At 44.4% G+C, this 14,507-nt stretch overlaps 1 protein-coding gene across 2 annotated transcripts in view; it reads left to right on the plus strand.

Moving 5' to 3' along the window:
- Positions 1–14,507, plus strand: part of zdhhc2 (zDHHC palmitoyltransferase 2) — a 28,296-nt gene that overhangs the window by 12,239 nt on the left and 1,550 nt on the right. The window contains exons 3-13 of one of the 2 annotated variants that reach the window (XM_020502073.2): positions 3,951–4,045; positions 5,332–5,452; positions 7,997–8,066; positions 8,158–8,190; positions 8,509–8,629; positions 8,861–8,899; positions 10,518–10,650; positions 12,087–12,213; positions 12,918–13,010; positions 13,414–13,532; positions 14,335–14,413. In XM_020502073.2, coding sequence (XP_020357662.2) covers positions 3,951–4,045; positions 5,332–5,452; positions 7,997–8,066; positions 8,158–8,190; positions 8,509–8,629; positions 8,861–8,899; positions 10,518–10,650; positions 12,087–12,213; positions 12,918–13,010; positions 13,414–13,532; positions 14,335–14,375 — 992 coding nt within the window. In that variant the 3' untranslated portion in view covers positions 14,376–14,413. The remainder of the gene's footprint in view (positions 1–3,950; positions 4,046–5,331; positions 5,453–7,996; positions 8,067–8,157; positions 8,191–8,508; positions 8,630–8,860; positions 8,900–10,517; positions 10,651–12,086; positions 12,214–12,917; positions 13,011–13,413; positions 13,533–14,334; positions 14,414–14,507) is intronic. The other variant, XM_031789799.1, reaches the window with a different exon arrangement.

The following is a 14,507-nucleotide window of genomic DNA, read 5'->3' on the forward strand; positions in this document are numbered from 1 at the left end:
GGTACCAGTACAGAGTCAATGTGGAGGCCATATACAGGGGGTACCTGTACCAAGTCAATGTGGAGGCTATATACAGGGGGTACCGGTACCAAGTCAATATGGAGGCTATATACAGGGGGTACTGGTACAGAGTCAATGTGGAGGCTATATACAGGGGGTACTGGTACAGAGTCAATGTGGAGGCTATATACAGGGGGTACCGGTACCAAGTCAATATGGAGGCTATATACAGGGGGTACTGGTACAGAGTCAATGTGGAGGCTATATACAGGGGGTACCTGTACCAAGTCAATGTGGAGGCTATATACAGGGGGTACCGGTACCAAGTCAATATGGAGGCTATATACAGGGGGTACTGGTACAGAGTCAATGTGGAGGCTATATACAGGGGGTATCGGTACCAAGTCAATGTGGAGGCTATATACAGGGGGTACCGGTACAGAGTCAATGTGGAGGCTATATACGGGGGGTACCGGTACCAAGTCAATGTGGAGGCTATATACAGGGGGTACCAGTACAGAGTCAATGTGGAGGCTATATACAGGGGGTACCGGTACCAAGTCAATGTGGAGGCAATATACAGGGGGTACCGGTACCAAGTCAATGTGGAGGCTATATACAGGGGGTACTGGTACAGAGTCAACGTGGAGGCTATACACAGGGGGTACTGGTACAGAGTCAACGTGGAGGCTATATACAGGGTGTACCGGTACCAAGTCAATGTGGAGGCTATATACAGGGGGTACTGGTACAGAGTCAATGTGGAGGCTATACACAGGGGGTACTGGTACAGAGTCAACGTGGAGGCTATATACAGGGTGTACCGGTACCAAGTCAATGTGGAGGCTATATACAGGGGGTACTGGTACAGAGTCAATGTGGAGGCTATACACAGGGGGTACTGGTACAGAGTCAACGTGGAGGCTATATACAGGGTGTACCGGTACCAAGTCAATGTGGAGGCTATACACAGGGGGTACTGGTACAGAGTCAATGTGGAGGCTATATGCAGGGGGTACTGGTACAGAGTCAACGTGGAGGCTATATACAGGGTGTACCGGTACCAAGTCAATGTGGAGGCTATATACAGGGGGTACTGGTACAGAGTCAATGTGGAGGCTATACACAGGGGATACTGGTACAGAGTCAATGTGGAGGCTATATGCAGGGGGTACTGGTACAGAGTCAACGTGGAGGCTATATACAGGGTGTACCGGTACCAAGTCAATGTGGAGGCTATATACAGGGGGTACTGGTACAGAGTCAATGTGGAGGCTATACACAGGGGGTACTGGTACAGAGTCAACGTGGAGGCTATATACAGGGTGTACCGGTACCAAGTCAATGTGGAGGCTATATACAGGGGGTACTGGTACAGAGTCAATGTGGAGGCTATATACAGGGGGTACTGGTACAGAGTCAATGTGGAGACTATATTTACGGGGGTTACTGGTACAGAGTCAATGTGGAGGCTATACACAGGGGGTACTGGTACAGAGTCAATGTGGAGGCTATGCACAGGGGGTACTGGTACAGAGTCAATGTGGAGGCTATATACAGGGGGTACCGGTACAGAGTCAATGTGGAGGCTATATACAGGGGGTACCAGTACAGAGTCAATGTGGAGGCCATATACAGGGGGTACCTGTACCAAGTCAATGTGGAGGCTATATACAGGGGGTACTGGTACAGAGTCAATGTGGAGGCTATATACAGGGGGTACCGGTACCAAGTCAATATGGAGGCTATATACAGGGGGTACTGGTACAGAGTCAATGTGGAGGCTATATACAGGGGGTACCTGTACCAAGTCAATGTGGAGGCTATATACAGGGGGTACCGGTACCAAGTCAATATGGAGGCTATATACAGGGGGTACTGGTACAGAGTCAATGTGGAGGCTATATACAGGGGGTATCGGTACCAAGTCAATGTGGAGGCTATATACAGGGGGTACCGGTACAGAGTCAATGTGGAGGCTATATACGGGGGGTACCGGTACCAAGTCAATGTGGAGGCTATATACAGGGGGTACCAGTACAGAGTCAATGTGGAGGCTATATACAGGGGGTACCGGTACCAAGTCAATGTGGAGGCAATATACAGGGGGTACCGGTACCAAGTCAATGTGGAGGCTATATACAGGGGGTACCAAGTTAATGTGCGGGGGTACAGGTTAGTCGATGGTAATTGAGGTATGTACATGTAGGCTGGGGTAAAGTGACTATGCATAGATAATTAACACCGAGTAGCAGCAGTGTAGTGTGATATGATGAACACTGATACCATGCCAGATGAATAACCCAGAGTTTGAGGCTTATCTATGGGCAGTCATGAGCCAACAGTCATGAGCCAACGGTATCCATTAGTAAGACTTCCATGATATTAGTACCATTGTGGGGAGAGGAAGTAGGTCTCTTAAAGGGTTTGTCAAAGAACTCATAAATGTCTGTTTCCTCTGTCAGGCCTGAATCAGTTATCTACACAGTCAGAGTCAGGAGAGGCAAGACACCCAGGATGTTGCATGATGGGTCTGGGAGTACGCAGTTAGAAACAGTTGAATATTTTGTATTTATTTAACCTTTATTTAACCAGGTAGGCTAGTTGAGAACAAGTTCTCATTTGCAACTGTGACCTGGCCAAGATAAAGCAAAGCAGTGTGACACAGACAACAACACAGAGTTACATATGGAGTAAACAAACAAGCCAATTACACAAACAAGTCAATTGCACAGTAGAGAAAGGAAAGTCTATATACATTGTGTGCAAAAGGCATGAGGAGGTAGGCAATAAATAGGCCATAGGAGCGAATAATTACAATTTAACAGATTAACACTGGAGTGATAAATGAGCAGATGATGATGTGCAAGTAGAGATACTGGTGTACAAAATAGAAGAAAAGTAAATCAAATAAAAACAGTATGGGGATGAGGTAGGTAGATTGGGTGGGCTATTTACAGATGGACTATGTATAGCTGCAGTGATCGGTTAGCTGCTCAGATAGTTGATGTTTAAAGTTGGCGAGGGAAATAAAAGTCTCCAACTTCAGCGATTTTTGCAATTCGTTCCAGTCACTGGCAGCAGAGAACTGGAAGGAAAGGCCGCCAAATTAGGTGTTGGCTTTGGGGATAATCAGTGAGATATACCTGCTGGAACGTGTGCTACGGGTGGATGTTGTTATTGTGACCAGTGAACTGAGATAAGGCGGAGCTTTACCTAGCATAGACTTATAGATGATCTGGAACTAGTGGGTTTGGCGACAAAGATGTAGCGAGGGCCAGCCGACTAGAGCATACAGGTCGCAGTGGTGGTTGGTATAAGTTGATTTGGTAACAAAACGGCACTGTGATAGACTGCATCCAGTTTGTTGAGTAGAGTATTGGAAGCTATTTTGTAGATGACATCGCTGAAGTCGAGGATCGGTAGGATAGTCAGTTTTACTAGGGTAAGTTTGGCGGCATGAGTGAAGGAGGCTTTGTTGCGAAATAGAAAGACGATTCTAGATTTGATTTTGGATTGGAGATATTTAATATGAGTCTGGAAGGAGAGTTTACAGTCTAGCCAGACACCTAGGTATTTATACACACGTATTATCTATGCATAGTCCACATAATATGATTTTCTGCAAGTCCCTTATCTATACAGGCTGGGACCCAATAGAGACATTCACTGTAGCTAGTCTAATCATTGCTACAAGTTTCATCATAGCAGAATAAAAAATCATAGCTCTGCCAGAGCCTTATCTAAGGGCAGTTAGTCAGGAGGTCGCAAAGTCTTGACACGTTCTCCTTTGGTGGTTCTTAAGACAAATGTGCTCTGTTCAATGTCAAATGTGCTCTGTCCAACTATTGACTTTAAGTTCATGGTAAACAGGGAATCTTTCAGAGATCTAGCCTCTAGCAGACAGATTACTTGGCTGCACAGTGAGCTGTATGTCTTTCTATTTCCAGTTGTTTATCTGCTGGCCTATCATGTTGTCTTCATCTTGTTTACCTGGACCTACTGGCAGACCATCTTCACCAAGCCCATGAACCCCCTGAAAGAGGTGAGTGTGTGTGTGTGTGTGTGTGTGTGTGTGTGTGTGTGTGTGTGTGTGTGTGTGTGTGTGTGTGTGTGTGTGTGTGTGTGTGTGTGTATTTGATCAAATAGGCTAGTCTGGATGAGGTACAGGGAGAGGTACAGAACTAGGCTAGTCTGGATGATGAGGTACATAACTAGGCTAGTCTGGATGATGAGGTACAGGGAGAGGTACAGAACTAGGCTAGTCTGGATGATGAGGTACAGAACTAGGCTAGTCTGGATGATGAGGTACAGGGAGAGGTACAGAACTAGGCTAGTCTGGATGATGAGGTACAGAACTAGGCTAGTCTGGATGATGAGGTACAGGGAGAGGTACAGAACTAGGCTAGTCTGGATGATGAGGTACAGGGAGAGGTACAGAACTAGGCTCCAGTCTCTCCTGCTATTTAAAATGATATTGAGAGTGATATTTACAGTGATATTCCATTCTTCTCCGACTGCCTGAAGGAGCACTCTATTATCTCTGCTCCTGACCACTCAGATTCAGTGCTTGTTGTTGTTGAATCCATGCGTTTTAGACTACACTCAAAAATTCTCCTTCCAGTACTGATTGCTCTGGTTCATTCAAGGGGCGATAGCTTAACATTCAGGTCACTCAATAACAATGTTTTCCTTCATACTGTAAGGTGTATTTGTTAGATGATTCAGTGGGTGGTGATATCTGTGACACCGGGCACATGGTGTTTGTTATTGTTGAAGTTATTAGTCCTCAGCCTTCAATCATAAAACGCCTGAGTGCCTCAATGTAATAATGTAGCAGCGCTGCTGTGGCTCTGCAAACAATCTAGCTGCTCAGAAGGAAAGGGCAAAGATAGAAGTGCACATGACTTAGCTGGATCAGCCTTGTGACACACAACAGTACTGTACTGCAGTCCTCCAGCACTCAGAGCTACACAGCATTTACAGTAGATCACAGCATTATAATAAGACCTCTAATGGGAAGTGCATCTCATTAGTAATGGCTGTAGGCCTGCAATATTCTAGAGGTTTAGGATCGTAATTTGAGCCAGTTTGCTGCAGTAGGAAAAAAATCCTGCAGCAACAGAAAATGTGAATTAATAAGTTGATTATAATGAATGGACATTTTTGTAGGGGAAAATCAAGTGTGGAAGTTTCAAATTTCAGAAGACTTTTTAAACCTAATTTGTACCAGGGCTTTTTAAACCCCCTACAACAGGGTGATCAAATTAAGATCCTACATCTGTTGAGGCACAGGATGTTTCTTATTCTGTTCCTCTATCCTCTCTGTAGTTCCACCTGTCCTACTCAGACAAGGAGCTGTTGGAGCGTGAGGACCGTGGAGAGTCTCAGCAGGAGATTCTTAGAAGGATAGCCAAGGATTTACCCATCTACACCCGCACCATGTCTGGAGGTACTCTACAGAATACAAGCTAAAACAAAAAGTCTGCCCTGTGGGCTGACATTTACCAACCCAATAAACCAAAAGTGGTTGCACCATATACTCTAATAACACAAAAACAGTCCAGTTGTTTTGATGATTATACATTGACTCAAGAGTGAAAGTATAATTAATTTCTCTCTGGTGCGGGACCTGCACCAACGTTTTTTATAGGCCCAATTACATATATAATCCCTATTAATTGAATAGGATCTCTCTGGACCGAGTCAAAGATGTGTCATTTAACTTTTAAAATGTATAACCTTTTATTGTGGCATAAACACAACCAGTCATAATGTTTTTATCTGATTGTCGAACAATCACGTCAAAGGGCTCCTTTACTAGGCTACCCGCACATGTTCATCCACTCACAACATATTTCCAGCCTCATAACAGTGGTGAATGGAAAGAGACATCTGTTACACTAAACACCACAAAGTTGTCATTAGGCCAGAATTGATGCATCCATTGCTGTCTGCGTGGGCCTCGTTGTCGGCCGCTCATCTCTGCCTTGGCAAAATGTTGGTGTTCTCGTCTAACCACATCGCATTTTGGAGTGTAGGCTATACCATCCATTTTCAAATCTATTTGCTTATTTGTCATGCCTCTGTCATGAGGTAATGATAAAAAGGGATGTAATAGCCTACAGTTTGCTTGACATTTTGTTTCAGTTATTGTGATAGGCCCATGTTTTACTGGTACGGCGTACCTCCACTATTTATCTTTCCGGTACGCCGTACCGGACTGCCTTATTTTCTCCCCTTGTTTGTAAATAACATTCACCTGATGTTGCAAGAATGTCCACAGAATATACAGTGCCTTCGGAAAGTATTCAGACCCTTTGACCTTTACCACATTTTGTTAGGTCACAGCTTTATTCGAAAATTGATTAAATAGTTTCCCCCCCCCCCTCATCCATCTACACACAATAACCCATAATGACAAAGCATTTGACATTTTTGCTCATTTATAAATAGAACCCCCCATAAATACTACATTTACATAAATATTCAGACCCTTAACTCGGTACTTTGTTGAAGCACCTTTGGCAGCGATTACAGCCTTGAGTCTTCTTGGGTACGACGTTACAAGCTTGGCACACCTGTATTTGGAGAGTTTCTCCCATTCTTCTCTGTAGATTCTTTCAAGGTCTGTCATGTTGGATGGGGAGCGTTGCTGCACAACTATTTTCAGGTCTCTCCTGAGATGTTTGATCGGGTTCAAGTCCGGGCTCTGGCTGGGCCACTCAAAGACATTCAGAGACTCGGCCCGAAGCTACTCCTGCGTTGTCTTTGCTGTGTGCTTAGGGTCGTTGCCCTGTTGGAAGGTGAAACTTTGCCTCTGTCTGAGGTCCTGAGCGCTCTGGAGCAGGTTTTCATTAAGGATCTCTCTGTGCATTGCTCTGTTCAACTTTGCCTCGATCCTGACTAGTCTCCCAGTCCCTGCCACTGAAAAACATCCCCACAGCATGATGCTGCCACCACCATGGTTCACCGTAGGGAAGTTTGGTGCCAGGTTTCCTCTAGACGTGTCGCTTGGCATTCAGGCCGAAGAGTTCAATCTTGGTTTCAACAGACCAGAGAGTCTTGTTTCTCATAGTCTGAGAGTCTATAGGTGTCTTTTGGCTGTCATGTGCCTTTTACTGAGGAGTGGCTTCCGTCTGGCCTCTCTACCATAAAGGCCTGATTGGTGGAGTGCTGCAGATATGGTTTTCCTTCTGGAAGGTTCTCCCGTCTCCACAGAGGAACTCTGGAGCTCTGTCAGAGTAACCATCGGGTTCTTGGTCACCTCCCTGACCAAGGCCCTTGTCCTCCGATTGCTCAGTTTGGTCCAGGCGGCCAGCTCTAGGAAGAGTCTTGGTGGTTCCAAACTTCTTCCATTTAAGAATGATGGAGGCCATTGTGTTCTTGGGGACCTTCAATGTCGCAGACATTTTTTGGTACCCTTCCCCAGACCTTTGCCTCCACACAATCCTGTCTCGAGGCTCTACGGACAATTGATTCAACCTCATGGCTTGGTTTTTGCTCTGACATGCACTGTCAACTGTGGGACCTAATATAGACAGGTGTGTGCCTTTCCAAATCATGTCTGTCATTGTAAAATAAGAATTTGTTCTTAACTGACTTGCCTAATAAAGGTTCAATAAAAGTGGGGTAGATTGGCTGATGATTAATTTGTTATTGGTCAGTGGGGTAGATAGGCTGACAATTCATTTGTTATTGGTCAGTGGGGTAGATAGGCTGACGATTCATTTGTTATTGGTCAGTGGGGTAGATAGGCTGACGATTCATTTGTTATTGGTCAGTGGGGTAGATTGGCTGATGATTCATTTGTTATTGGTCAGTGGGGTAGATAGGCTGACGATTCATTTGTTATTGGTCAGTGGGGTAGATAGGCTGACGATTCATTTGTTATTGGTCAGTGGGGTAGATAGGCTGACGATTCATTTGTTATTGGTCAGTGGGGTAGATATTGTGGTGATGGTGTCTGACTGACGCTGTCTCTCTTATTCCTCAGCTATTCGTTTCTGTGATCGCTGCCAGCTGGTCAAGCCTGATCGATGTCACCATTGTTCAGTCTGTGATAAGTATGACTCTGCTCATGGCCCTATGCACTGTTCATAAGAACCCTGCTGAAAATTGTAGCTGTTATTGAGTTTCCTTACTGTTGTTTTACAGATGCATCCTAAAGATGGATCACCATTGCCCCTGGTCTGTATTGCTACTCTACCATTTCATACTTAATCAAAGTGATATTTGATTAATTATTCAAAGGAAATGGAACAATATTTTCTATTCAGTCACTGTATGATTTGTAAGAGTTTTTAAATCTCGTTTGGTACATTGATCACTTTTTTCGTTGTCATCAAAGGCTTAACTGATGTCTACGATGTAGATGATATTTCAGCCTTGTCCGTTTCTGTTTGGGGGCCATTTTTACCATCTGTATGTTGCTGTCAAACGGTAGGGTTTTCCCATATGGTGTGATATTGACTTGGAGCATTGCCTTCTTGTTTTGGAATGTGACAGGGTGAATAACTGTGTGGGCTTCTCCAACTATAAGTTTTTCATGCTGTTCCTGGCATACTCCTTATTATATTGCATTTTCATCACTGCTACAGATCTACAGTACTTCATTAAATTCTGGACCGTGAGTAAAATATTTTCATGGTGAATTTTTGAATAATTGACATTCTGTACAATCTAAACCAGTGGAATGATTGAATTTCTAATGTCTGTTATATCTATATGTCTCTATATCCATGCTCATTAGATAATTATGTTTAATGACTAAATAATACAGTATGAAAGATGATGCTTGGTGTATAACTGAAAATAACTGTTTCATGTTCTGATCTTGGTATTCTGATTTCTCTGCAAGGCTGAAGGTAGAACACACGACCGTCTGTTAGAATACCTGGTATGAGCCAATCAGCGGCATTGGATTTGAGGACGATGATCACTGATTGGTTAAGCTCCCCCTAGACTAGTTTCGTAGTGAACTATGCTAACACCCAACTAGCTGGCAGACTTTACTTACAGGTTATGCCTAATGCACACATACAGGTACTGTGTCGTGTCTTTGGCTATGCCGGATTAAGTGATATGACATGCTATTCTATAAAATAATTTATCCGTAATTAATATTACCTGATTGAGCTAATCATGTAAATGTAATTGACTAGAGAGTCGGGCACCACAAAATAATATTTATAGAGCTGTTATCTTCCGAATAAAACTCTTAAAGACCTAGTAATATTTTACATCAATAGCAGTCAAAATTAATCGTCATCTTAATTCAGTCTCACCTGAAAGTTGTAAATTCTTGGTTATCTGCACGAATCCTGGCTCACAAGTTGAATCAGCAATAAAAAATTGGGTTTAATTATTTATTTACTAAATACGAAACTAATCACACAGAATTACATATACACATAATTAAATCATAACTTGATTACAAATGACATCATAAAGGAAAACGTCCCTTGCGGGCGGAACAGATATGACAGCTTGTTTCACAAAAGAAAATGGTCTGGGTTTGAGTGAAAGAGCGGGAAGACTGAGGAACAAAGGGAAGAAGCTGTGCTATTGTAAATACAGTATCTTATGCATTCTAAATTACCGCCCATTTGGAAAAGGAAAATGCAATAAATATTTACTCTGAGCTGTGCTTCGGTAGGTTGGTGGTAGACGGAAGGCCGTGTTGCCCAACCGAGTCCTTTGAAGAATGTCTCTGGTGGTCAATTGGATACGTTGTCGTAATGTCGTTGTGTGGTAGACAGGAAACTCTGTCTGTTCCTTCCTAACCCTCGTTTGCTGTTCCTAACTCAACGGCTAGGAGGTATCACTTCTGTAGTGAATAAGAGTTCAAAGTTCATACCATTCGCAACCAAAGCTCACGCTGATGTTGGCTTCGTTCTGTAGTTATTATCTGAACCATTCTGACATAGGACCGTTGTCCTCACGTCCTCGGAACAGGAGGTTATATTGTCATCAAGGGCTTATATAGGAAGGGAGAGGAGGTCGTGTTTGAAAAGTTTTATAGTCCATGTCCCTTCACAGGGACCTTTCACTGATTGAGCAGAGCCCTATCTTATGAAAACCCAAACCTCACATTTTAGAAGCTAAAATCACATTTCATCCCATCACGAATAATTTCATATTCAAGCATTTAAATTGAACAACAATTCCATGTGAATCCAATAACTCTGAGGTTTAGACTTCAAATGGTAGAGTTTATGTCATCTTATCATTGATGAGAATGTCTCAGATGACAACCGAACTGACATCATATTCATTAAGTACCACCGCATATGTTCCATTGGTCGGATTAACAGAATATTGTTCATTTCCCACCACCTTCTGATGTTCCCAGAATCTCTATGTTAACCAAGGGTTTGCAAATGTAACATCAGTAGGGTAGAGAGAGGAAAAAGGGGGAAAGAGGTATTTATGACTGTCATAAACCTATCCCCCAGGCCAACGTCATAACAACTGTAAGACTAATATATTGTGTTTGTTTGGAACCACTCCCTCAGAATGGTCTGCCTGACACCCAGGCTAAGTTCCACATCATGTTCCTGTTCTTCGCTGCTTCCATGTTCTCTGTCAGTCTGGCCTCACTGTTCGTCTACCACTGCTGGCTGGTCTGCAAGAACAGATCCACTCTGGGTAAGAGCTGGCATGGTGTATCTGTGTGTTGTTGTGAGCATTTCCCTTGTGTCTCACTAAACAGAATAGAAACAGACCTAACATGGGTGCTCTGACGGAGTTTCCAAGAACAGGCCTGGGATAGGGACCTTATTCTATTCTTCTCCACATCAAATAAAAACACAGATTGAGTCAGTCATCAGTGGTATGATTTGATAAGGCTCTTTGTTATGGCAATCAGACAGACAGACAGACAGACAGACAGACAGACAGACAGACAGACAGACAGACAGACAGACAGACAGACAGACAGACAGTAGTAGTAGCAGCAGCAGCAGCAGTAGCAGTAGCAGCAGCAGTAGCAGTAGTAGTAGCAGCAGCAGCAGTAGTAGTAGGCAGTAGCAGTAGCAGTAGCAGTAGCAGCAGTAGCAGTAGCAGTAGCAGTAGCAGTAGTAGTAGCAGCAGTAGCAGTAGCAGTAGTAGCAGTAGCAGTAGTAGTAGTAGCAGTAGTAGCAGTAGCAGTAGCAGCAGTAGTAGCAGTAGTAGTAGCAGTGGTAGTAGTTTTAAGGGTAATATAAAAGTGGTGCAACGTTCAATGTATCATCCATTTTTGTCCATATGGCACAGCTCTGTGTGCACAGTGGTGCACTTTTTTGTCTCTACGATCTGAGTGAGTGGATTATTCATGGAGTGAACAACAGGCTCACAGTAAGAGGCTTAGTAACAGACACTGGACAGGTAGCCCTGCTGGACAGGTAGCCCTGCTGGACAGGTAGCCCTGCTGGAAAGGTAGCCCTGCTGGACAGGTAGCCCTGCTGGACAGGTAGCCCTGCTGGAAAGGTAGCCCTGCTGGACAGGTAGCCCTGCTGGAAAGGTAGCCCTGCTGGACAAGTAGCCCTGCTGGAAAGGTAGCCCTGCTGGACAAGTAGCCCTGCTGGAAAGGTAGCCCTGCTGGACAGGCCTTTAGAGGACATGGTCAGTCACACCTAGTAACACAGCACAGCCAGCAGACCTGAAGGCATAGATCTGTACTCAGAGAGCAGGGTTCTCAGGCTCTTTGGCTCATTGTCATTACATAAAGTAAATTACAAATGGCTGATCTTCATTTTTGCTGTACCAAGGGCAGTTCAGTGAGATGGAGTCAAGGGTGTTAGTCTGCAGTTGTGGCAGGCTTTTAAACAGCAAATCTCCCCACCCTTTGAGAATATCAAACTCTTTCAGCAATCTCTTCCCCATTAAGATATTTGACAACTGATGTCTCAAAATGTATTTTATCCATGAAGGTGTTGCTATTGGTTCAGGAGTTGCGTAAGTGCCCACAAAACAATGACGTTCCTCTCTCAGTTTCCTTTGAACTATGAAACATCTAGATTGCATATGTTCTCTATAAACGATGCAAAACTAAATCTCTCCTCAGTTTTGGTTCAACACTGATCATATTCTACTCTGTTGTTCAGAGGCTGTCCGCGCGCCAGCTTTCCGTCATGGGGCCGATAAGAATGGCTTCAGTCTGGGCCTCAGTAAGAACTTCCGCCAGGTCTTCGGTGATGAAATGAGATACTGGCCATTTCCTGTGTACTCCAGGTATATACTTATTCCCTTATTTTACCAGATAAGTTAACTGAGAACATATGATCTATTACAGCATCGACCCGGGTAAGAATAAGCCAATTGGAAGCTGTGGATGATTAGGTGGCCATGATGGTATTAGGGCCAGATTGGGAATTTAGCCAGGACACCGGGGTTAACATGTCTACTTTTACGATGCCATGTGATCTTTAGTGATCAGTGTCAGGACACCCGTTTTAAAATCCCATCAGAAAAATGGCACCCTATGCAGGGAAATGTCCCCAATCACTGCCCTGGGGCAATGGGATCTCCTTAGACCAGAGGGAAGAGTACCCCCTACTGGCCCTCCACACCACTTCCAGCAGCATCTGGTCTCCCATCCAGGACCAACCCTGTTTAGCTTCCGAGGCAAGCCAGCAGTGGGATGCAGGGTGGTATGCTGCTCGCAAATAAAATATCATGATATCGACTCTGACTGAACCCACTGTGAAAACACTGACATTCTCAGCTAAACAGAAAGGTCTGGCAAGGCTCTGGATTATACTTTGGGGCTGACAGTGACAGAGAGGAGGGGAGAAGGAAGAACTTGAACTCAGTGGTGAACTATGGGGGCAATGAGGGGACAATGTTTCTCAGCGTGAGAGGAGGTTAGTTAGTTGTTAGTTATTAGGAGGATGAAGAGGAAGACTTTTAAACACAGGATTGTGTTTTGTGCTTAGTCTGGGTGATGGGTGCTCCTTCCCAACCTGTCTGGTGAACCAGGATCCTGAGCAGCCCACCTCTCCTGGACACAACCCCCCTCCCAACAAGGCGTAAGTATTCATCTCCTGGACACAACCCCCCTCCCAACAAGGCGTAAGTATTCATCTCCTGGACACAACCCCCCTCCCAACAACACGTAAGTATTCATCTCCTGGACACAACCCCCCACCCAACAAGACGTGTTTTAATCTCCTGGACCCCCCCCCCCTAATACATAAGTATTAATCTCATGGACACAAACCCCCTCCCAACAAGACGTTAATATTCATCCCTCACAGGAAATCACTGTCCTGCCTACACTCTTCATACATTTGGTCCTTTTCCATAAAGATGGTTTTTGGATACAGATGTGAGAGTACTTTAGAGTACTTTTCTAACAGTTATTTTGCTAATAGTCCATTGAAATCCATTCATGTACTGATCCTGCCTAATGGTTTGTCCTGTGTTGTGCAGTGTTGTTGGAGAGAGCCACCAGTTCCCAGCCAAACCACTGAGGGAGTCCCAAAGTCGACTACTGAACAGCGCCCCCTCCTGGACAGAGAACGGGGGAGCAGAGGACAAAGAGAGACGGGGTGAGGGCTCAAATATCTGATGGGAGCCGGGAAAACCCTAACCTTATCTTCATGTCCAGATCCCGGTTCAACCCTAACACTAGCTTCATGTCCAGATTCTGGTTCAACCCTAACTCTAGCTTCATGTCCAGATCCTGGTTCAACCCTAACTCTAGCTTCATGTCCACATCCTGGTTCAAGCTTACTCTAGCTTCGTGTCCACATCCTGGTTCAACCCTAACTCTAGCTTCATGTCCACATCCTGGTTCAACCCTAACTCTAGCTTCATGTCCAGATCCAGGTTCAACCCTAACTCTAGCTTCATGTCCACATCCTGGTTCAAACTAACTCTAGCTTCATGTCCACATCCTGGTTCAACCCTAACGCTAGCTTCATGTCCACATCCTGGTTCAAACTAACTCTAGCTTCATGTCCACATCCTGGTTCAACCCTAACGCTAGCTTCATGTCCAGATCCCAGTTCAACCCTAACGCTAGCTACATGTCCAGATCCCGGTTCAACCCTAACGCTAGCTTCATGTCCAGATCCCAGTTCAACCCTAACACTAGCTTCATGTCCAGATCCCAGTTCAACCCTAACGCTAGCTTCATGTCCAGATCCCGGTTCAAACCTAGCTCTAGCTTCATGTCCAGATCCCGGTTCAACCCTAACCTTAGCTTCATGTCCAGATCCCGGTTCAAACCTAACCCTTGCCATGACTCTAACCCCAGACTTATGTCCAGTTTTTTAAACTTTTAAATGTTGTCTACAAATCATTATTCTCCAATAACTTAATTAACTGTATGCATGCTGTGTTTTTCAGGCACAAGTAACCCAGCAATGGCCATAGAGAATGAAACATAACCACGGTGAGGAATGAAGACTTGTAAGTGGAATCATAGGTGAGTTGAAAATTGATCTCAATATTTAAAAATTATTATCCACAAAGCTTGAGGTAAAAACGATATGGTTTATTTCTAATGAATCACATAATGC

Source organism: Oncorhynchus kisutch, linkage group LG15 (genome assembly GCF_002021735.2).
Source record: "Oncorhynchus kisutch isolate 150728-3 linkage group LG15, Okis_V2, whole genome shotgun sequence".
Classification (NCBI taxonomy): domain Eukaryota; kingdom Metazoa; phylum Chordata; class Actinopteri; order Salmoniformes; family Salmonidae; genus Oncorhynchus; species Oncorhynchus kisutch.